The following is a 25777-nucleotide window of genomic DNA, read 5'->3' on the forward strand; positions in this document are numbered from 1 at the left end:
TGAAATGTGCAATTACATTTATTTACAAAACATTGTTTAGTGGTTATTTATGAACATCAGCAGTCACTTTTGATCATATTCACAGTATAAAACAGTCACAACAATAGTAAAAAAAAAAAAAAATCACCTGATTCATTTGAAATGTCAACTTTACATCATTTAACAATAAAAACGCAAAATATCAAATTTCCACAGACAAATTCCAGGACTTTATACGCGTGCAGACCTGCCGATGTGTTCCTTCATGTAGAAGTACCACTACAGAACTGCAGATTGGAACCTGAATGGTTTTATTTTGGGAGGTTCTCCCAGTGTCTTAGGTGTCAAAGAGTGTTTTAGTTCCCACTGAGAGCCACAGGCGCTCTTCGTTACGTTGGGACAGCGGTAGTTCAGTCCAGAGAGCCGTCATTAGACCCTTTAAGCAAAGGGATTGGATTCTATCTGAGTATGCGTTAGTAGTTAAAAGCATCGGAAAAATGAATAAATGTATATTATTACGTTATATTATGAGTTTATTAGCAACTGTCGAGGATATTATATTATACACAGCTCACTTCTGATCCTGCATTCACGCTAGCAAGTGATAAATCATGGGGCTTGATTTCTGTTACTTAGAAACACTAATAAATTAGTTCTTGTGCATGTTTTGAATTAATGAACACATAATAAAAAAAATTTCGAATCATCAAATGAGCTTATTAAACTTCAAATGATGTTGAAATTCCAGTTGTTCAAATTCTGGTCTAAAGACCTTCTAGTGCTTCTGCTCAGAGAAACACGGACGTCCCGAGGAGGGTCACATTTGTTTGGCTAGTCTCTGAATTTGCTAAACAGATAAAGAAGGTCTATGTGAATTATTTCTGTGTGATTAGTGAAGAAAAGTTATCTGTCACAACATCTGTGGCAATGGTCCTTTCATGTTAGTAAAATTGGGATTGAAATTAAAGGAATTACATTACAAGTCTAAAATTACAAACTTGTTAAACACTTTTTCACAAATCAGAAACTACATATCAAGTAAAATCAAGTGCTTTCAGGTAGAATGTGATATATAGAGTGTGTTTATGTGAGAGAACTCAGGCTAGGTGGATTTAGTTCCTGACTGGGAATTCTGAGGTTACGTCCACATTAATCCGAATAGATTTGAAAACTGCATTTTCGTTTTTAAAACGCTTTCCATCTACACTGGCGTTTTCAAACTTTTTCCAAAAATTGCTCATTCACACTGAAATGTCTGAAAACGCTCACATCCCTACATATTTATTTACATATTTATTTATTATATTCTGTCTCCTTTGAAAAAATGCAATCTGAAGCTTGTACAAAGTGACATTAATCTTTAACAACACTATTAAACTGGATAGCAGGCGCAACAACTGCAGTACAACATCATCCGCCATCTTGTTTGTTTTGAGTTGAATGGGTCACATGACTGCATCACATGACTAAAAATACGGTTTTGAATATCTCTGTTTTCTCAGTCCACACTACAACAGTGTGAAAACAGCGTTTTCGAATGTATCCACTTGGGAGAGTGTTTTTGAAATGCTCTGTTGTCGCTGGACAAAAACGCTGTCTCAGTGAGGACTGAAGGCCAAAACGTAGAGAAAAAGATGCGTTTTCAAATTTATTCGGATTAATGTGGCCGTAGCCTCATTCGCCAGAAGTCGGGTTTGTCCGAGTTCTAAGCAGCATTAATCCCTTTTCTACTCTACTTTCAGTCCACCTGCAGAATGAGATGAGTGTGGATCGTTTCTTTCAATCCTGTACATTTATAAGAGAGATTTAGACGTGCTGCAGTATGGAATATAGATCAGTTTTCGTCTGCCATCTTTGTTAGTGATGAACAGATGTGTTTTTGGAATCAGAGGGTTTTATTTAGAAGTGTGAAAAACGCAGCCATTATTATAGACGTGGAAGGAAAAAAAAAAAGTTATTTCTGCGATATGCAAGGTTAAAGAGAAGCTAAAAGAATAACTTGCTATCACCATGCTGATTTTTAACATGTAATATTAATAACTACACTAACGTAATCGAATCTGTAATATTAATAACTACACTAACGTAATCGAATTCATTGTATGATTGAACGATGTTGGGGAACTAGCCGCTCTTTCTCCAGTTTCTCACTAAAATGTGCCTGCAGTCACTGGTGTGAAGACATTACGGTTCGTCATTAATGTGCGAACACGCTCGGGTGACTGCTCAGTAGGGCTTCATGGCACACTACATCATGTTCACCCACATTTTTAACCCCTCAAACATGAAAACAAGCCCAAGCTTACAGTGTTGCTTTAGATTTATCTTTCTAACCTTCTGCAGTGTAAACCTCTTCATGGCACTGGAGAGCAGGAGATCTGAACAGCCAATCACGTAAAAGCTGGTTTTGATCCTGCTTCCTCCGAAGGACGACGCAGTCTGATAAATACAGCCCTAAAATTACTGAAGTTTGCAACGACAAATTTAAATTTAACAAGAAGAGAAAAAAATGATGTGGGCTTGTTGAGCTTTGCTTAATATGAAATATTGCTCAAATATTAAAGGAGTCAATTATTAGCATTCAGTACTTATGTAAAAATTTATAACTGAATTTTTAATTGATTACATCAGATCTGAACGTTTTCAGACCAGTCTACGCTAAGCTGTGTAGTTGTTTGCTAGCTGGCTAGCTGGCTAGCTAGCGTGCAGTTTTCTGCCGTGTCCCAAATTGTTTATACCCCAGAACAGAGTGGACATCATTCAGTTTGTGTAACTGAATGATGAAGAAGGGATTTTTTTCACAGAATTGAGCTGTTATGTGGACACCACAGAGAAAAAAAGCAGCCATGTTTATATTGAAAAGACGCAATATTACAATTACATTAGCTTCATAAGCAAGTGTTAAATTATATCGTGGAAAAAATGTGCTAAATGTGCAACGTGTTGTTTCATGATCTATTTTACAGAGTGTTTCTTTTGCTAGCTGACAGCTAACAGGCTAAGTGATTCTGCTTTATCAGCTCTATACACGGCGTGTTTATGTTCTGTACAGCAGTGCAGCGGCTCCCAACCCACACTGCAGTTTTGTTCTATCTCCTGCTCTATCTCCCGACACGTCGCATCCCGTTAGGAATAAAAGTTACTGTCATCACCCAAAAGCTCATTCTTTTCCTATAACAGCATGTCTCGAAGTATTTCATTCCTCTCCCACCATAGCACTTTCCCAATTTCTTAAAGAACAACGTCATACGTTTTATCCCTTTAGAGTTACATTTAATGTCTGCAAAACAACTTAGTTCCTTTTCTCACTTACGTTATAGCAGCTATAAACACTCGTTCTCTCACCAGCCTTGCTTTTTTCTCACTCTTGAAGTTAATAACAAAAAAAAAAAAATGCAGCTTGTTACGCATGTTACCGAGAAACTGCAAAGAAGCGTAAACTCCTCTGTCCTGAAGAAAAACTTCAGAAAACCTACAGCTTCACCTCTGTTACAAAGCGCTGACACTGGAGACTCCTTCCATAAATGGTACATAAACATCTACTTACAGAAAACCCACTGTACAATTCCCTGTGAATGAGCTGTTGCTATAGAAACGATTACACATTTGAACGAGCGCATTAATATAAACTTGCGCAACTGTCAGACTTGCTGTTATAGAAAATGAATCAACACCTTCTGACCAATCAGAACGTGAGAATGTCTTTAAAGTGGACTTCAGTGGTTTATCACAACATAGAAACACCACTTTCTCTCATTCTCAAACCGACTAACGTTAACAGTTTAACTATTTAATGATTTCGTCATGGCGATACACTGCCGCACTATCGTACTAATCATGCTAATATCATACACTGAAACTGATAACGTATGTGGATCATGCGCTTTTAATATCACTATTGTTCATTTCTCTACTAAGAATGATTTTTTTTTAAATAGGGAATTTGATGATGATGATTTTTATGACGTCGTAGCAATAATGTAAATTGTATTTATGATACTTCAATATATCGTCCCAGCCCTGGTGTGTATTAGAACAAATTTCAACTTTTCTATTGCAGTTGAAAAGAATTAAAATTAAAACCTCAGCAATATTGAGAAACGCCCACTTTGTGTTCTCCACAGCATGTCTTTCTATAAAAACGTGTATATGTGATGTGTATCGTTATCATTCGATGTTTTAAAGATATCATGATAAACCGTTGTGGCTGTATTTTCCTCTGTAGTACAGTACTGCTAAAGCCAAGCTGTCAGTCTGATGATTTCTTAGATCTATACATATGCAAAAAAAAAAAAAACAGTATTCAGTCATGCATAAAAAACGAAATGTTGATCATTTGTAACGCTGATCATTTCTCCCGACCGCTTCTTCACTTCACTGCTACACACTCGTGTGAGTTTCTGCATTAAAGTGTTCGCTGATCCGTCACGTTTATATTAAAGCGCAAATTTCTCATTTAAAAAAAAAATCACATTCCCAAGTCGGCGTTCTACGCCCACACCGCTTCAAAGTGCAAAGCAGACTCGCTCTCATACGGCCTGCAGAAGATGACTGGAAAAGATCGAGAGTGGAAGAAGTGGAACTTTCCCTTTAATCTCATGCTCATCCTGTGATTGGTCAGTTGCTTGATTGGCAGGTCGTGGAGTGAGCGTTAGCGCTGGACGGACTTGATGACCCACTCGGCTGTGGGGTTGAGCTCCAGGAGGGCCTTCATGTACGTCTCCTCATCCAGACAGCGCTCCTCTACACACACACACACACACACACACACACACACACGATGCATGATAAACTAGAGGTGCCAGTTTGGTTGATTTGTGCTCTGCTCTAAAATAAACAACCAGTTCATCTTTGAGAAAAGTGCTGTTTCCAGTCGAGAGCTCTTCTCTGCATACGAATAAAAAATTACATCATATCTATATAATTAATATAGCAGTAACTTGGACACGCCTCTGGTTTGGTCAAACTCTGCTGCACAAAGAGTGTGTAGGTCTATATTTAATGCTAAGATCTAACTACTGGCATGAAAATAAAGTTTTATTATTATAAAAGCACGATGCTGATGACATCACAGCGAGTGTTACTGATCAAGTGTGGCATAAATTCAAAACGGAAATCACTTCATTAACATTTTATTGTTGATTTTGGAAATGTTACAACAGTAAAAGAGAAATTTAAGTGTGGGATACGACCTGAGCTTCAGTTCGCTCATTTAAAGTGTTAAAGTGTGTCATGTCAGTGCTGGAATCAGCTTCACACTACAGTTCCCAGAATGCATTTCCACATACAAACATGGCCGACCAGGACTACACATCCCAACACACGCACTCTCTACCACGCTCTAGATTGCACACACCTGGACTCAATCACACACAAACTATTTAACACACACACACACGCGGATGCTTAAGTATTGCTCAGAGTCTGCTCTTGATGTTACTGAGCTTTATTTTACACGCATGCTATTTTCTTTATTTAGTTTTTTTTTATTTTGATTTGGGTCTGTTTGCTGATCGCCTGACTCTTTTAATTTTGATATTGCACGTCAATTTGGCTTTGTTAGCCTGCCTGTAAAAATAAACTCATTATCTGCAACTGCATCTGTCCGGATGAAGAAGACAAAGTGATGTGTTGTACTTTTTAAATAACTCATCACGATAATCACAATAAGCTGTTCAATACTGAGCTTTTATTATCATTATTGTTCTTTTCTAACTACAACAAATTTGTAATTCAGCTTCCCTGATTAGCAGAACTTTAAACTAAATTAAAAATAACCGTACTTGGGGTTCAGTGTGTAGTTTTTGCTGAAATTCAGCCTTGGCTGTAAGTTTAGAATTTCATTAAGTAACAGCAAGTTGTGAGTGTTTTCTGGTTAAAGCTTGATAAGTGATGCACGTGTAGGGATTTACACGGAGCTTAGCTGATGACGGACGGGGGTAGAGGGGTGCCAATACATTGTGCATCACAACAAATGGACTAGAGTCAGTGATGAAACAAAATATGACACATTTGTACGATGTAGATGTGTGGTGTGTGTGTAAACGTGTGTCAAACAGATGGAGTGTGTGAGTGTGTATTACTCACTGATGTTCCCTCCGATCTCATATAGACACAGATCCTCTCTCTTCACCAGCATGGGGCTGAAACAAGACACACACACACACACACACATTTTACAGATAAATCTCCCCTTTAACTTTTTATTATTACTCTCTGTCTCCTGTTTTCTGTACTTCAGTACTCTGAGTGCATGTGTATTTAATATGATGGATCATGGAGCATCTTGGGGATGTGTGTGTGTGTGTGTGTGTGTGTGTGTGTCTGTGTTCACCTCTTCTGGCTGAGGAAGCGTGTGAGAATGTCTGACGCTCGGAGCTCTTCAGTCAGCTCCACCGCCATGGAGACCTTTGAGAATTGCGGAGCCTGGACCCTGATGAAGCCACCATCCACCTTACACACACACACACACACACACACAGTCATTCAGGAATTAAGACCTAGGTAGCATTAAATGTTTCTGAATGAGGCGCTGCAGAGATTCATCTTTTGTTAAAATGACGGCTGATAAAACAAATAGAGTTAAACATGGAGTCATTTTCCTAACCTGATATCATGATAATATTGTAAATGAATATAGTAAATAATTTAAAGTCAGCATGTTTTCAGTAGAGGCCTACATGCCATTATCAAAGTCACAGATTCTCACACATTTGTTTAACCGTCCGCACCACTGAGCTAACTTCCGATCATGAAGGAGAGCTCCAGCATACTGTCACTCACAGATAGAGCTTCACTAACGTTTCAAACAAAAAGGAAACTTTAGCAGAGCTCAAACTACTTTTTTTATTTATTGCAAATTTCTAATATTGAAATTGAATTTCAAATTTTCAACTACTTTAACCTCCTACCCTTAACAGATTGTAATCTTTCTTTTCAGAAATAACTGTTATTACATGCACTACCACTAAATGTCCACTAGAGGTCACAGGAAGCTACAGGAAAGGATACTCGATGACAGGACTGACCCTGACACTGAGACTGAAATATGTTAAATTAATAAACAAAGAAAAATATTTAAAGCAAAAGCAACATTTTCAGCATATTCAATGAAGTAATAAAAACACTATCCGCAAGTATTTTATTCCTTCTCACACTTCAACAGTTTGGCAAGTATTAAAATTCTTTTTTATTTATTGGAGAAAGGAACATCACCTTTTCTTTTCCATTTATAGTCACGTATAATGTTGTGGAACATCCACAAAAACAAGCTAGAAGAAAAAACACAGCTGGTCAGGTTCCCGAGAAACTGACAACCTCCTCTGTCCTGAAGATGTCTGACTGTAACAAAGCTCTGACACTGGAGACTCCTTCCATAAATGTTAAATAAACATCTCTTGTCTCACCTCCGTGTTTTTCTCCACTTTTTCACTGTTCCTTTCGCGATCATAGGCCATTTTCTTCAGCAGTTTTTTCACCGCCCTTTCTCGGTTCATCTTTCGCTCCATGTTCTGTTTCCGCACCTGGGTCATCACGAACTTCGGGATCTGGACCAGAAACAGCACAGAAACAAAAATCTTGCATTAAAAGTCATTTAAATGGATAAAAATATATACCGGATATTGAATCTGCAGTGTTGGATATAAGTACAGAAACTCATGCGTACGGTCCAGAGCAGGTCCTGGTATCGTATCAGCAGCCTGACGATGTTAGCCATGTCTGCTGCCATGGCAAACTCCTGCTTAGGGATTTTGCTCCGGAAGCCTTTAAACATGAAGAGGCTGGGCGCCATCACCACGGCAGCGTTATTCAGCGTCATTTTATTGCGCTCCTTGCGGTCGATGACTAGCTGGAGGAACTCCAACAGCGCCTAAGGGTTACGGTTCAGAAATTCATTTCACTCAGTGCAGTGAGTGTGTGAACAGTGAGACGTGTAAGAAAGGTCAATGTGGATTTTTGTGAATGTGAACACTAAACAGCGTAAGTGAAGTGAGCGACCTTGAGCGTGTCTCTGCTGGACGCCGGCAGAAGGAGCACGAGCAGGTTGAGAGCCTGCAGCTGTTGCTTCTTTGTCGGGAATTCTACAGATATATACATATTCATATATCACATTTACAAGTAAAAAAAAATCCACATAAAGATTCGTTTTTTTTTTCACTAAGTCCAGAACAGTGTTCTTACTGGCTAAAAGCAGTAGAGGCAATAAAGCATAGCGCATAAGGGCATATAACCTGAGCTGACAGCACTGTACTTTTATCCCAGGTTACGATGTTATCACCATACTGTAGCTACGTGTTTACCTTTGGCTGTTCCCACTGGATAGCATTTTAACCTTGAATGAACTTTGGCAGCGTCTTATTCGGGATTCAGTTTCCGTTTCTAGTGCACTGTATGACTCTCATGATTCTCAACTTAGCTAAAAAACACAACTACGCTTTTTACAGGTAGAGTTAGAACCTAAATTAGATCATTAAATATTGCTAACTAGTTGGCAGATTACACACGGAAAATAAAACTGAATTTTTTCAGATAGATTCTAGTTTTTATTTTCATCCTAGCTGTCTTTTACAAGGATTTTCTAAACAGCAAGACAAGGATTTGTGGATTTTTAAATAACTCTTTGAACAAGACGAACGGATGACTGTGCACACACAGTGTGTGTTTGTGAACGTGAACTCACTAAGCACAGAGAAGAAAGCACTGAAGTACTCCACGGTCAGGAGAGGATGAGGAAGCTCTCTGATGAAGAGCTTGAGCACGCTCACCGCGTCGTGCTGCTTCAGAGACTCCCAGGGAAACAAGCCATCGTAGAACTTCAGTTCCAGCTCCTGACACACAGCCTGCAAAAACACACACACACAACTGGCATTAGCATGTGTGATAAACAAATCAACCACACCTACGTCTCTCCTTACATCATTTGCATTTCACAGATCGACTGTGTTCACATGCACAGATCGCAAAACACTTCACACTTCATCAACACACTCAGGCTGAGGCTTTTGTCTTTTTAAAATGATTACCATGATTACATACATCAAACATGAAAACAGTATCAACGCAAATAATAATTAAATACATCCAATTAATCACATGAATAAACTAATGCTGAGGCTGCTCTAGAAAGTTCATAAATCAGAAAGAGATATAACTTTGTTAGGTCACTTGCGTTCTTTACAGTTCACACTCAAAATAAAAAATAAATACACATTGACTGTTCACTTTTTACACTAATCCATACTCACTAATATCATTTTAAAATAAATAACATCCACTTTAGATTCTTTACTATTTACATTTAACATAATAATTTAAATAATTCTTAATTCACTTACACCTTTTACAGTTCACATTCAAAATAATCCAGATTCATTTACACCCTTTACACACTCAAAATAACACACATTCACTTATACTCTATTATTCACATTCAAAATAATTCACATCGCTTACGCCTTTTACTGTTCGCATTCAAAATAATCCACATTCACTTAACACTCTTTACTGTTCACACTCAAAATAATCCACATTCACTTACTCCCTTTACTGTTCATACTCAAAATAATCCACATTCACTTACTCCCTTTACTGTTCATACTCAAAATAATTCACTTTAACTTACGCCCTTTACTGTTCACACTCAAAATAATCCACATTCACTTACTCCCTTTACTGTTCGCACTCAAAATAATTCACTTTAACTTACGCCCTTTACTGTTCACACTCAAAATAATCCACATTCACTTACGCCCTTTACTGTTCATACTCAAAATAATACAATACATCTATCCATGTATGTAATGTCTATTGAATAAGAAAGTATTAGATATCATTTCTTATTTCTCTCTCACCTTCACTCTGGTGGCTGCTCCAGGGACCCGCAGAATCCCCTCAGTGTCCAGCCCCTCATCTTCTATGTGGGAAATTAACTATAACAAAAAAAATATATAATAATTTTATTTCCCTACTTAAAAAGAAGGCAAGGTTCAATAAGCACCACCCCTTTGTGTTATGCCAATAAGTAGATAGAAATTATATTATAATATTCAACACACATTTTTGAAAGTTTTCTTGAATGTCTCAGAAGTCTTCAATAGCCCTACATTCTGTTCACCCTGAGTAGATCAGCTGTCTTTTAAAGTCCCTTATTATACACAGTTATGAAATAACGTAATACTCCAGATGAGCTCACGATGCACTAGGAACATTTCTGAAAATACCGTATGTTAGATCATTGTCATGGTAAAGAAATGTAATGTCTACACATACTTAAATTCTATATGTGCATGAAGGTGAGCGTGTGAATGCTTTTGCGGCTAGCACTCATTTTTTCATTTTTTATGGACGTACCCGCTGCAGTATGACTGGCACGCGGGTACCAGGCGCCGTCTTCTGGTCCTGCTCTAGCAGCGTTGTCAGAGGAACCCCGAATAATCCCGACTCTGCAAAAACACCGCCATAAAGATTACACTGGAAGGAGAGAATGTTTATTAAGCCCAATAAAACCAATAATATCTACACACTCCTATATTACTTCATATTTAAAATGAACAGTGCATGAAATCACTTTGCTTTACTAAACAGCACAGATTTAATCGTCGGAAAAATTTTCCCCTTCAAGGCTATGTGGCAAAAACTAGGCAAGCGATTAAATAAAGGTTTTCTGCCCAGGACTGACCTTTGACCTTTATCTTGAGAGGTTTGTGGATCTTGAGGTCGATGCCGGCCGTGTCGAACAGAGCGCTCACCTCGATCAGGACGAGCCGGTGAACTTTCTTCATGTCGGCCGGGGAGAGATTGCCCACTTTAGTCATTCCTGTCTTATCTCTCGCTACCCTGAAATCCTACAGAGAGAAAGAGAGAGAGAGAGATTGGGAAGAGAAAAAAAGAAGCGGAGAGACAGATAATGTGATAGAGGGGGTGAAAAAAGAGATGGGTCAGAACAGAGAGAACACAAGAAAGATGGAGAAAGAGTGACAAAAAGAGGAAGAGGAGGAGCAAAGAGACATTGAGAGAGAAAATAGGATGACAAAAGGAGAAATGTAAAGAAAAGAAGGAGAAAAAGAAACAAGGGACAGCAAAAGAGGAAGGACAGAGAGAAATGTTTGAGAGAGAGAAAAAAGTAAGAAAAGGGATAGACAAAGAAGGTGGGAAAGAGTGAGGGGGTAGGAAAGAAAGAAAGAAAGAAAGAAAGAAAAAGAGGTTGTGTGAGAAAGAGATGGAAAGAGAAAGGATGAAAGGACGAGGGAGAAAGAGAGATAAAAGCCAATAAGGAACAAGAGTGAAGGAGAGAGAGTGAAAGAGAAGGAGATAAAGTAGACATAGAATTACACATGGAGGATAGACAGAATGAGAAAGACCAGGGCGAAAAGGAGAGAAGTAGGGAGGGAAAGATGAAAAGATTAAAAATTAAGAATGAAAGAACTGAAAGGGAAAAAGTGTAAGGATAATTCAGTACTTTTTAAACTTAAAACTCCTCATATGAATTAAAGCACAACAGAGAGACAATTTAACACAACATAAAACAGAGAGAGGGAGGAAGAGTGTGTAAAAGAGAGAGAGAGAGAGAGAGAGAATAATAAATAGTGTTCAGAGGGCAGAGGTTGATGGCTTTATGTGGTGTAGTTGCGCAGGTTGACCAGCAGGTGTCAGCAGAAATCATTCCACATTAACAGTGTATTATACAGTAAATCCTGACGCAGCTACTTTCTCATTGCGCTCCTCTGTGAAATGTTCATGATGCTAATCGTCATGTGAGGCTCTTATAAACTCTCTCAGATGCTGAACTCCACCGTCACTTCTCTACAATAACGTCACACACACACACACACACACACACACACACACTGAAACACTGCTGCTGCTCCTGTGTTTAACCAACACACTCATAAAGTGTTTATTTAATAACCTTATTCTACAAGGGCAAAGATCTCCACAGCAAAACGCACACATTCCTTTATCATGTAACGACCAATCAGAGCGAGTCGCTGTGTGTGCGCACACTGTAAACTTTGCTCTGGTATACACACACACACACACACACACACACACACACACACACACACACATATATACACGATAAATCAGTACAGGTGTTAATGTTTGACACGCCTCACTCACAGGTAGCCTGTCGTCAGCCTCGTCAACAGGTGGCGTGACCTTTGACCCCTCCTTGTAGGTCAGAGCCTGCTCAGAGAATGACACCTCTTGGTTGATGTCCGTCTCTGTGTCGGCCACGCCCTCGCCGTTTCCTACGGCCACGCCCAAACCTGTGAGAACGCACCGCAAGATCAGAAAAACAGGCGATCTCAATCACAATCCTAATCCTGTTTAGCCAAGATACATTTGATTGTAACAGTTTCAGCATCGCTAGCAAAGCTTTAAGCTAGCTAGGTTAACTAGCGTTAACTATCTCAATTAGCAAAATGCTAGCTTCCCCATTTTTTTTTAAATAGGTAACCGCTAACTGTATTTAAACTGTATTAGCAAAGTAGCTAGTAAAGGAGAAAAAGAAACAAGGGAGAGAAACGAATGAGAGAAAAAAAGGAGAGAAGGAAATAAAATGAGGAAAGAAACTGTGAGAGAAAGAAAAAAGAAGATTGAGGGAGAAAAGAAGGAATGATTGGGAAGGAGAGGAAGAAAGAGTAGGAAATAAAGAGAGATAGAGGTAAATGAGCGAAAGAGAAAAGGGTGAAAAGGAGAGGGATAAGGAGAGAATGAGAGAGAGAGAGAGAGAGAGAGAAGGTAAAAAGAAATTAAGAATGAAAGTATGGTAAGGAAAGATATTAATAAAATGGAAAAAAAGAGAAAGACGGCAAGAAAGAAAGGACGGTTGTTCGTGTGAAGAAGTGGCTCCCTAAGTTTTAAGCTAATTAGCTAGTTTGTAATTGGTTAAACTGTGTTAGCAATGTAGCGCTAATAAAAGAGAAAAGAAGGGAGAGCGATTGAGGAAGGGAAAGATGGACAGAGAGGAAAAGTATAAAAATATTTTTCATCTATCAAATCATGTAGCGTTTTCTCACCTGTTGGTTGGAAACATGAGAATTGATGCAACTTTGTTGCTTTACATATTTCACAAGCTAGCAGGCTAGTTAGAGAATTAGCATGCTAATATTGCAAAGATATAACATTTACTATTTGCATTTTGAGGATCTTTTTTTACTTTATTTCGCTAGCTACTTACTATACTGCACAATATTTTTCCCAGGTTTTTAATTTTATTCCTGTTTTGTCCTGTATTTCTTTTATGAATTTGTCACATTCTATTAATTCTAATAGCTATCTTTGATACTAGCTAGTAAGCTAATTAGCTAATGGGCACGCTAATATATATCCAAGATATAATACTTGCTACATGCACTTTGATTGGTCATTTTTTTACTTTATTTCGCTAGCTAGTAAGCTGTTCAGCTAATTAGCACAGTAGTATTTCAAAGATATAACATTTGTTAAGTGCAGTTTTATCGATATTTTGATAGCTACTTAGCTAATTAATATAACAGGTGTTATAATGCAGTATGACTCAATTCTCAAGCTTTTATTTATTTAATTTCTTTTTTATTCCTGTCCTGGGCTGATTTTTTTTTGTCTGATTTTGGGTACATGATGTTAATTCTATGTATAATTTTCAATACGTTCCTTGATTATGTCGCTGATTGTAGATTATTAGCGCACGTCTGTTTAATGTACACATTTATATTTATATTGTTATAACTGAGCTGAGTGTGTGTGTGTGTGTGTGTGTGTGTGTGTGTGTGTGGGATGTAAAAAGGTCAGTATTAACTGTTGAGACTCACGAACGTACCAGATGATGTTTCTTCTTCCTTTTTTGTGTTTTCACTTCCTCCTCCAGACTTGGACTCATCATCCTAACAAAAAAAAAAAAAAAAAGGCAAAATGAAATGACAAGAAGTTTCTTTACACACACTGACCTGAGATCAGCTGATTATTAGCATTTAATTCATATCTTTAGAGATTTTTAGTTATTAAATATTGGTTAATGAGCTTGTTATTGTGACTTTTACTATAAACATGACTTACTTTGCCATTTAACATGTCTTTTTTGTCTTTTTTTTTCCTAATGTGTCTTACATCTGTTGCAGCCTGTAATTATGTAATTATCCACGAACATGTCAGGATGATGACCTTTGACCTTCTGCACTCTGACCTTAGTGTCCGTGGGTTTGAAGATGTCCCTGACGTCGGGGACGGTGTGGGGTTTGTTGCGCTTGCGCAGCGTCTCCAGGCGCTTGTGCACGGCAGCGGCTTGCGTGCGCGTGAGGGTGGACAGTAGGACCTTGCCGTCGTCGTCATCGTCCGGCGCTGACTCGTCGAACAGCGTCGCAAGACCCGCCTCCGTCAGCCACGCCTCTTCCTGCTCGCCCTCTGACACAACAGGAAACAAGGTAAACAGTCATGGATAGAAAACAGGCTGTTTCTCAAACAGTGTTAAACATTAACTAGGCCTGACTTCTACAATTTGGGAACTTTTAGCATGAAAGTTGATTTTTAAAAAGCTGCTGTTGCTTTACCACAAACTGGGACAATTCATGTTTGTTTGTGCTGTGAAACACCTGATTCAGCTCTGAGCAGCTGGTTAAACACGTCGCACCGCTTTCCTTTACTTCATCTTAACACCACTTAAAGCAGCAGCTCAGCTAATCGTTTTTAATCATTAAAAAGCTTAATTGTTCTTATGTTTTGTGTTAAACTTTCAGGCCTAAAATAAATACCAGTTTAGCACCATCCTAAAAAATATATTTTCATCAAAAAAGTTTAAATCAAATTAGCTGTTAAACTAAAAATAAAACAGGATTTAAAGGTGCAATAGCTTGAAAAATGCAGTCTGGGCTAGAATGCTTGTCTGTGTTTACCCGGACCACCTGTCAATCTTTTTTAAAGACACGCCCCCCAACACCATTTCAGTCTCTTCTGAGTGTCAGAATCTGCTGAGCGCCCAGCACTGCTCCTCACTTTCACTCTGAGCAAAAAAAAAACATTAACCAACACAGCAAAACTAGAATAAACAGTGGAAGTCTTTCGGTTTTGCATAACATGGAGTAATTTATTACAGGTGAAGGGGGAAAGGTGTGTGTGAACGCAAATCTGTGTAAAGCTTTGGGATGAACCACCTTCACCTCGTTAGATTATTATAAAGAGAAGCAGGAGGTGTTTATAGGGTTAACTCAGGTCCTGAGCAGGTGAATGGCCTAATGCTAACACCACCACTCTTCTAATTGGACTCGCTGGCCAGAGTATATTCTCAGGGTGTGGCTTTGTGGACATGACAGGGAATGGGTGGAGGAAATGGGCGGATTCAAGTAAAAAAAATCTTTCCAGTGTTATTGTACTTCACCTACTCCACCACTAGAGCGCTAATCCCGACTATTCTTGATTAACGCACCTTTACCTACACTGCGTCAGTGTGAATTCGACATTCGATTATTCTCAACTTTACACACAACTATATTATCAAAAGTGAAATCAACGATTCCACACGCAACACATTTTTTCATTTAATCACGGCGCAGGTGTTAAAATGGAGAATAACAGATCCATCTCCCTTTTCCTGCTGTAAGGAAGTCACAGCCTCCACTTCCTGTCGAGATGCACAATGTGTGTTTACTTCGCATTTCCCCTCCTGTGAGGCTCATTTATGGCCATTTCCTGTTCTTTATGACTATTATTTTTAGTCTTATACAAAAACAATTCCACAGTAAGGTCAGGTCGTCATACTTAACTAAATGAAAATAAAGTTTTGTCCACACACAGAGAGGAAAAACACAAGTGCTGCAACAACTAATCAACAAAAATCGCTAAAATCTGATTATCAAAATGACGTTCAGTACGCTTGTGATGTGATGCACTACGCTACTCCACGCCACAAGTAGCAAAACTATTCGAATGAATTAGCGTATAACTATTATTTATTAATGTACCCAAATATATACGGAATAACACATGATGTAACCAAGTTGATTATTTTACAAGTGTTTTATTCCTCTTACTCCACAGCCATTCACCAACGATTATGATTTTTTTATTAATGTATTAAATAATGGAGTCATACTTTTTATCCATTTATAGTTACACGTAATGTTATGGAATGTCTGTGAAACAATTAGCATCCTTCTGCTCACTGTCAGGTGTTAGCAGAGTTACGCTTTCACGTTACATGCTAGATAGCTAGATAGGTAGCAGATCACCGTCCAGCTCTTTTATATATTAGAAAAATTCTAAGTAAAACATGTGAGGCAGTTATTTTAAAATCGTCTTTTTTTTAAAGCATCTTAAACGTTCGAATGTTGATTTTTGTGCAAATATTGTTACATCTGAATGGTGAAAACTGAATGCGCTCTCACCGTCGGCTACTTTGAGCTGCACCTCGTCCTGAGGCTCGGCGTCTCCGCTGTGCTGGATGATCTCCATCTCCTTCCAGTAGTCGTCCATGGCCAACTCGTCCAGCGAGTCCTGAGAGCTGCAGCGCTGGTACGGCGGTTTGGCGTCCGCAGTCGCCGCTCGCGTCCGCTGCACATTATAGTGAGGCGGCTTTCGACTGCGGGAGGACGGAGAGACGTGAGGACAGTGAGGACAGGAGCATGGCAGTAAAGCTGTCACGAATAAATTTAAATGAATTGTGAGAATGAAACAGAAGGAGTAATGAAAACGTGCCCCAGTCGAGACAAAAACGTGTCCAAAACAGAAAGAAAAACAATAAAAAGGCAGGAAGGATTCAAGACGTGTCTGAAACGAATGTTTCCACATAACGCTGGTTTCTGAAATCCTTCACATGGCCCATTTTTGAACGCAGTATTAAAATTGTAAATAAAAACTTCATTTTCTTACATATACCCACATATCCCATAATCCTGTGTCCCATATCCCATAATCCTGTGTGTCAATCTGGATGAAAATGGCGATTAGAGGTTATTTGTGAGATATTATTCCTGACAGCTGTAGAAACAACACAATCCTTATCCCATCAAACCTAACAGACTTGTAGAGTTAATGAACGTTAGCATGTGTCGTTGTCATGGCAACACTGTGCTGCAGCCTCTGAAGCATGTCTCAAACCGCTTTCTTGCAGGTAGCTCTTGAATCACTAGTTTACATTTCACACACAGCGGTTAAAAATCAGACAAAACTGGTGAATCGCGCTGATTTATTAACAAACGATATATTTAACCGCTCCTAGGGTTGGTCAGTATTTATCACGTGACCTTAACTGATTATACAGCATACAACAGTATGATATATTGTTATCTTGGCCATTATTATGATGGTAGAAGTATTACAAAATAAATAAGAACCAAACCAACAGCTGATACCATGTAAACTTCGAAATATCGTCAAAGGCTTCATAAGGAAAAATTAGGAAAGCCACTAAATTTTAGCAGAAAATAGCAAAAACAAAAAAAAAAAAAAAAAAAACATGGCTGTCAAAAACCGTGGAATTTGTTTACAAGCGCAAATATCAGCTCAGCCTGTTACACGTTAAACAGTTTTGTAATTTATAGACTGCCAGAAGTCGCTTCAGTGCTTACATTTAGACAGCTAACATAAAACCGAGCTGTGTGTGACACGTAGCGCTTTTCTTCGCGAATACTTTTAGGTTAGCAGAAGAATATTTTCCCAGAATGTTAAATCTGTCAGCTTTTCTGGATCTACTGAGGACGTTTTTATGTAACTTTTATAACTGATACTACACCATTGGTCCAAAATTTTATATTTGTAAGAACAATAACACAAATATTTTAATAATGTTAGCTTTTTCTTTAACTGGGAATGTTGTGGAACTCTTGTGGTGAGCTAAAACGCTGCTGAAATAGAGACAGCATGAGCACTTCGAGGTGAGGAGCATCAGCATGTATTGATTAATCAGTGTTTTGACTACGAAGTGATATCTTTTATTATTATTATTATTATTATTATTATTAATTTGATTAACAGCAACAAAAACAAGCCACGTGAGTCACTTCCATCTGACGTAAAAGCTTCAGCTTCTTTTGTTTCCCCTGCATTGTTCTGACTTCTTTAATCCTGCAGTTGTATGAGAGCTAGGAAGTGTGTGTGTGTGTGTGTGTGTGTGTGTGTGTGTGTGTGTGTGTGTAGGTAGGTGTGTGTTCAGGTGCACTATGACACACACACACACTCAGGAAGAGAGCAATGAGGGTGATCATGAGGTCTCTCTGTGTAAAATGAGTCTGTGTTGTCCTCACGGCAGACCTGCAGGGTATCAGTAACACACACGACATTTCTGACAACACACACACACACACACACACACACACACATCATTCATCTGGAGAGTGAGAATGGAATGTTCGCTCTCTTTCCTCTACTCACAGTCTCCTGCTGTTTGTGCTGCTCTTAAACAAAATGCCCAACAACAGCGCATGTAGTGTGTGTGTGTGTGGGTGTGTGTGCGTGTGTGTCTGTGTGTGTGTGTGTGTGTGTGTGCAATACAATGCAATATTCAAACCCCGGTGTTACATTCAGAAATAGGCAACAGTATCACCATGATCACTATTTATCCACAGCAACCAATCACCGATCACTATTTATTCTTTATTCCCAACAACCAATCACTGATCACCATTTATTCTCAACAACCAATCACCGATCACTATTTATTCCCAGCAACTGCTCACTGATCACCATTTATTCTTTATTCCCAACAACCAATCACTGATCACCATTTATTCTTTATTCCCAACAACCAATCACTGATCACCATTTATCCACAGCAACCAATCACTGATCACCATTTATCCACAGCAACCAATCACTGATCACCATTGTTTGTCCTCATGCATACTTCTTTGTTCTAATTTGAAACCTCTTGGTGATGTTTACGGTAATAAAAGTGAGTTCTTTGATCCATAAACATTCCTTTAGCATTTATTTCCCGACTCCTCGCTACCACGGCTTTATTATTCAAAATTTTTGATAGAAAGTCTGTAAATATGTAAATAAAGATGAAACTGTGACTGTTTTTCTCTCTGTGACTCGGTCCTTTCGTGTGTGTTTATGGTCATGAGACACTGAATGACTCCACGAAGGCGACAGAGGGATGATTTACACACACGTTTACTGCATCACGCTAAACTGGTGGTTATGTGCTTCCCTAAATTCTGAAAGATGCAAACCTCAGACACAATGTCTGTGAGACACAATGTCTGCATGTCCTGAGAGAGCACTTTTTCACAATAAGCATCCCAACAAAGCAGCAAAACAAAAGCAACGGTGGCAAGAAGGAGAAGAAGAAGAAGGAGAAGAAGAAGAAAAATCAGACTGCCACGCTGTTGTGAAGCTAGCTGCATGGAGCAGATAAACAGCAGCAGAACATGAGCGTGACGCAGGAGCAGTTTAATGGTGTCTCAGAGCATCTATCGACTGTCCCAGTGTGTGTGTGTGTGTGTGTGTGTGTGTGTGTGTGTGTGTGTGCAGACAGAGTTTTACGTGTTTGGGCACGCTCAATGCTGAGTATGCGTCTGTTTACATCGGAAAGAATTTCATCACACTTAACCGTTTTCCATCCAAAACAACCTCAGTGTGCTGATTTACGCTCTGATACACTGGCAGATCTCTCTAAAATACGAGCTGTGTTCTGAATGTGGCAGATTTTATTCCAAAGAGCAAAAGTTCTGGCACCCTGACCGCCTCCTCTTGAGAGAAGCACTTCAGTCAGTGAGGATAGTGAGGCTTTTCTGCCACGTGCATGTTGATTATCTTGTCGTCCAATCATCATCGCAATGACATCACCTTTTATAAAGCCAACATTTATAATTAACCATGTCCAACCTGATAACGTGATAATGAGATTGGTACTGGGTAAATATATCATTATTAATCGTGGAGGGGAATTCTCACAGCAGCAAGCAATCCAGATCACATTACAAAGACGAGGTGAGACGCTGGAGCGGCACTGGATCAGATCAGATCTGGCATCTCTGCTTTTTTTTTTTTTTTTTTGAAGTAAAGTGACAGCAATGATCGATTCAGACAAACACAATAAACGTGTTAACAAGCAATTAATTACATTTTTGCAGAACCACGAACCAAACAATAAATCATAAATCCTTTCAGAAATGGTCCTGTAATTTTCATTTATTGTGCCACTTTTTATTTATTGCGATCCTGTTTTATAATAGCACTATTTATAAATCCAACAGCGCTACACCTACGTTTATAACGACGGGTTTATTACACCTTATTACACCTAAAGTAGAACACTCACGGAGTAGAACACACCAGGCTGGTGTCATGCGGCAGAGTCACTGTTACCAGCCTGAAGTTGATTATCTTCCTACAACAGCACGTCCCTGAGTGGTTTATTCCTCTTCCACCACAATAATTTCTCAATTATTACTTACTAAAAATTAGACACATCATACTTTTTATCCATTTATAGTTACAGCAGCTTTAAACAGTCCTTCCGTCAATCAGCTTCTCTTTTTTCCCTGTCTGGAAGGTAATAAGAAAAAAAAATGCATTGTCGGAAAACGTACCGTGATACTGGAGACTCCTTCCATAAATGTTAAATAAACATCCCATTACAGTAAACATTTAAAAAAAAGTCCCTGTGAATGAGCTGTTGCTATAGAAACAATAACGTATCAAACAAGCGCATTAATATAAACCCGCACTACTGTCAGAGCTGCTGTTATAGAACGTTAATCAACACCTTCTGACCAATCAGAGAGCAGGATTCGACAGCGCTGTGGTGTAACTCCATTTACTACACCATTATTTATCATAGTAATCATAGTAATAACTACTGATTAATACATTGAGAAAGAATGTAAAACATTAAACAGATGAAGTGTGTGATATTAATAAGCAATTGTATCTAAACAGCCTTAACGCACACACACACACACACACACACACACAGCGACTGTTGCAGTATAGACTAAATGGCAGGAACAGCATGTGTGCTAAATGAAGCGTATTCTCTTTAATTTTGTATTATAGCACTCCCAGCTGAGCCCAAACCCTCGGGAGCAGGATGGAAGTCAGTCAGAGGCACCGAGCGACAGTTTTCTTCCTTTTACACCTTTTTTAAATGATTTAACTGTAATATTTTACATCAAAAATAGTTACTATTATACAACGTGAAACTAATTATTAATAAATAAATATCTAATCAGTAGGGTTTTAAGTCTGTCCCTTCATTCATCTGTCTATGTGTCTATAAACATATGTATGTATATATATATATATATATATATATATATATATATATATATATATATATATATATATATATGTACAGTACTGTGCAAAAGTCTAGGCACCCCAATTTTTAAGTACAAACTTTGTTATAGATGTTTATTTTCTGACTTCTACATTATTGATTCAGTACAAAAACATTTTAGATTCCAAACATTAGTTTTTCAGCACAAAGTGAAATGTTACAGAAAAATGTTTGTATGTCAGTAAAGAAAGCAGCAGATTCCATAAGAGACACTTTTCAGATAAAAACATAATGAAGGCTGCTGGGTTTCGCTGCAGAAATAAGAAGCGAGTCGACAGTCAAAGTCTCCAGAAGAACTGTGGCTGCTTCTGCAAGATGCTCAGTAACACTTCCAGCTCATTTCCTTATAAAACTGCACACACTGCACCTCAGATACTGCTTTATTTATTTTAAAGCGAAGGATCGTCACATTAAATACTGACTTTGTTTCATTTATTACAGTTTACTGCTCTTTATAGTATTTTTTTAATGTAGAAACATTTAATTTCATTATTTTTGAACGCATCTTTGCTCTACAGCATTTCTTTGCACGTGCCTAAGACTTTTGTACACTACTGTATATCTGTCCTGCACTGGCACCTGATTCAGCTCATTAGCTCATCAGCTGGGAAATCACCAAACACTGTCACACTCTGAACAAACAGAACCTCAGCTGGGTTTCCCTCTAAATCAGCCCCTGGACGACGTCATGCTCTGCCCGGCAGCGTACAGTACATCAGGTCGCTCACGCAGCTGCTGCTCCAGGAGGAAGACGCACAAAAACAAGAGCATCCGATTTCAAAAGGCCGCCGGCAATCTGCGCTAGTGTTTCGCCCTGCTCTCTGAGAGGAGAAAGGCTGCATTGTGTCCCGTCACTGATGAAAAACAACGGGTGTGTATAAATAACTCCGGCACTGCAGAGTGCAACTCATCAACGTATTAGCATTCATACCGACGCGACAGGCCTTAAATCATGAAATGGTCACTGACTGTTATTCCTCCTCCATGTTTAGCTGAGATTCTTTAGTCAGGAGATTGTATTTTCATTTAAAATGTGTCCAGAGTGAAGGACCTCAGAAGACAGCTGTCTCTATGCTGCTTTCCAAATGGGACAGACTTTAAGCTGAAGAGCTCAAACGCTGCTCAGACGATAGCTGGCAGCCTGCTCCCACTCGGAACGTGTGAAAGTGACAACATTTTGACATCTCCATGATAAAAATACCATGCATGCTGTATTACTGCCATTTATACCACAGCGCCGTACAGTTCTGGACTCTGATTGCTCAGAAGGTGCTGATTAATTTTCTAGAACAGCAGCTCTGACAGTAGTGCAGGTTTACATTAATGCGCTCGTTCTGATATGTTATCGTTTCTATAGTAACAGCTCATTCACAGGGACTTGTACAGCAGATGATCCACATAATCACAAACTAATAACAAACGGATTAAAAAGCCCATCTCACTTAATGTATAATGTACAGAATAACTATAATCTTTAGGTATAATGGATAGGAGGTTTTCTGCAAGAAGAACATTTATGGAAGGAGTCTCCAGTGTCAGCGCTTTGTAACAGTCAGAGCTAAAGCTGTAACTTTAAGTTAAGGTCAGAGGAGTTTCTTGGAACTCCTTGTTTTTTTTTTTGTCTTATTCACTTTGAGAAACAGAAAAGAGTGAAAGAACAACTGTTTATAGCTGCTATAACACAAGTTAAGAACAGGAACTAACCTTTTTTTGCAGATAAAACATTTAAATGTAAATATAAACGGATAAAAAGTTTAATTCATTAATGAATAACACATTATAATCAGCGTTAGCAAATTGCTGTGGCATAAGAGGAATAAAACACTTGGGAACGTGCTGTATTGGAAACTAATCCTTCACACCACCCTGTTGTGGATTATTTTCTTATAACAACACGAACATCCTGAACTGTTTTACTCCTTACACGGATACGTGAACCCGAGCTGGTTTAAAATGAAAGATAATAAATGCTCGAGGTCATTATATACTCTCAGAAATAGAGGAGCCAAACTAAGCGACATCTTTCGATCTAATTATGTACATTTAAATTATATTTAAAGCTACACTTCTTTCACAGTTCTCAGTAACAGATACACAATAAAGCTACAAAACATGTCCATGATGGTACCACCCCAGCAACATGGAAAAGTCCAGGTTAGTGCCTGTATTTCTGAGAGTGTAGGTGTACAGTTACTGACTGCAGTCCATCTGCCGCTCGGCCCCAGTGGAATCAGGCCAAGCTTTACTTTAATACACTTAGTAGGTGTTCTACAGCTATTTTTTCCCATGTGTTAATCATCCTCAACCCTTCATCAGTTTGTTCAGTGCCAGTGTCTGAACACAGGACTGCCACTGGCTGGACTTATTCTGTTGGTGTATTGTTTCTCAAGCCAGCAGTGACACTGAGGTGTGGTTTAAACCACAACAACAACAACAACAACAACAACAACACAGCTGTACCTCAAACACTTGTACCATCATCACACACACACACACACACACACACACATACACACTCACACAAGGTCCTGCATTGGTCCCTTTCCAACGATGGACTGATACACTTTTCCTTGTCGCTGAAGTGATACATTTGTACCTTTAGTATGTATTAACATGTAATTACATTTTAGTGTAACACTTTAATGGTACACCAGGGTCCCTGGGTCAATCCTGAGCTCGGATTACTGTCTGGATTATTGCGGAATTACGCATGCACTCCCTGTGTCCGTGTGGATTTGCTCAGGGTTTTCCGGTTTCCTCCAACCTCCCAAACACATGCCTGTAGGTGGATTGTCAGCACTAATCTGCCCCTGGGTATGAACTAGTGTGAGTGTGTGATGAAGTGGTGTCCCGGGGTGTATTTCCGCCTCATGCCCAGTGTTCCCGGGACAGACCCTGGATCCACCTCCATTGTTCCCAGGATAGAGTGAGTGAGTGAGTGAGTAAGTATATGCACCTTTAAAGGTACAAGGACAAGGAATGGTACAGTTATAGCTACTAAAATCACCAATATTGAATGCACCAATATTCACTGTCCTTAATTTGTTCATGTATAAATTAATCCTGTCTCCGCCCACACCCAGAGCTCTGTCACATTTACAGAAAGAGCTGCAGATGAGTCGGACTTTGTCCTTTACTCCTGTCCTCCCATAAATAAGGTTCATTCCAGAGGAGCTCACCTCGGACCCGGGGCTTCAGGCTCGTCCCCGGAGCTCGCAGCAGGCGCACAGGGAGGAGAGAAAGCCTCGCTGTTGCTGATGTAGCCGGTCAGAACGACTCCCCGCGCGTCCTGGCTCCGATTCATGCTGCGCCCCGCATTATTAACGCTTACAATTAAACAACAAAAAGCCACAAACACCGAGAAGACACTCTTCCCTAACGACTACACTCTTCCCTAACAACGGGAGCAACCGAGGAAAGAAACTCCGCCTCCTCAGAGCAGGAGGAACAAAGTCTCCTCTCCCTCCGTCAGCAAGGGCGGGACGATTCACTTCACTGAACCGACTCCTTTGAACTACCCGTCCAAGTGAATCGAGTTTCTCAGGCTTCGATTCCCAGCTGCAGAAATATTGAATAAGCTCCATTAACGACCATTTACTGTGTCCAGCTTTTACTTCACTTCACTTTTTCACTTCAGGCAAATCAGGAAGTGGGACCTCAGTGGTTCAGATGTTGGACTTCTGATTGGAAAGTCATGAGTTCAAATCCCCGCACTGCCAAGCTGCCACTGCTGGGCCCTTGAGCAAGGCCCTTAACCCTCAACTGATTCATTATATAAATGAGATAACTGTAAGTTGCTCTGGCAAATACTGTAAATATCAAATTTGCAGCAGTCCATTGTGTCACATCAAGGACTTCCAGTGAACTTTGTGAGTAAATCTACGGTGCAGACTGATGCACAAATCCAAATTTCATCCCAACTTCATCCAAAAGCACAACTGCTGCATTTACTTCCAAAATTAAAGAAGTGCTAATTGCATTGTCCAAAAACAGCTAAAACTTCAATGCTCCATAGAACATGGTTCTCAAAATGTTTCCAGCAAGGAGCCCGTTTAATTGTAAAATAAATTCCATGGACCACCAGGTTTATGTGATGAACATAATCCAGCCTCTGGAGTACTTCGGTTTCCTCCACCAGACTGGCATTTCCAAACTGTCTGTAATGTGTGTGTGTGTGTGTGTGTGTGTGTGTGTGTGTGTGTGTGTGTGTGTGTGATTGTGCCCTGCAATGGGTTGGCACTCTGTCCAGGGTGTCCTCCGCTGTGTCCCCTGAGCTCCCTGGGATAGGCTCCAGGCTCCCTTGTGTAGGATAAACAGTATGAAAAATGAATGAATGAATGAATCCAGGTTTATTGCTTAAATGTGCACAGTAATATTTTAGTTATTTATTGCAGTTATAGAGCTTTTTTTTTTTTAATTCTTGAACATTAGGCCCAAGCTGACATTATTTATAGGCCAACTGTTTCTTATTTCAACTTGTGTAACCAGCAGCTGTGTGATGTGAGCTGGAGAGCCGGACAACTGCTAACTTCTGCTCAA

At 39.3% G+C, this 25777-nt stretch overlaps 1 protein-coding gene across 1 annotated transcript; it reads right to left on the bottom strand.

Annotated features, from left to right (window-relative positions):
* On the bottom strand, positions 1 to 24707 carry arhgap18 (Rho GTPase activating protein 18). Its single transcript, XM_034301959.2, has 15 exons — positions 24418 to 24707; positions 16341 to 16534; positions 14147 to 14364; positions 13784 to 13847; positions 12100 to 12248; positions 10658 to 10823; positions 10330 to 10421; positions 9831 to 9908; positions 8660 to 8819; positions 7978 to 8060; positions 7646 to 7849; positions 7386 to 7526; positions 6314 to 6432; positions 6067 to 6122; positions 1 to 4722 (listed from the first exon to the last, which is right to left on the bottom strand). Exons 1-15 carry the CDS (start codon positions 24540 to 24542, stop codon positions 4631 to 4633), a joined length of 1941 nt encoding a protein of 646 aa, XP_034157850.2. The 5' UTR covers positions 24543 to 24707; the 3' UTR covers positions 1 to 4630.
* Positions 24708 to 25777: the final 1070 nt, after the last annotated feature.

Source organism: Pangasianodon hypophthalmus, chromosome 30 (genome assembly GCF_027358585.1).
Source record: "Pangasianodon hypophthalmus isolate fPanHyp1 chromosome 30, fPanHyp1.pri, whole genome shotgun sequence".
NCBI lineage: Eukaryota > Metazoa > Chordata > Actinopteri > Siluriformes > Pangasiidae > Pangasianodon > Pangasianodon hypophthalmus.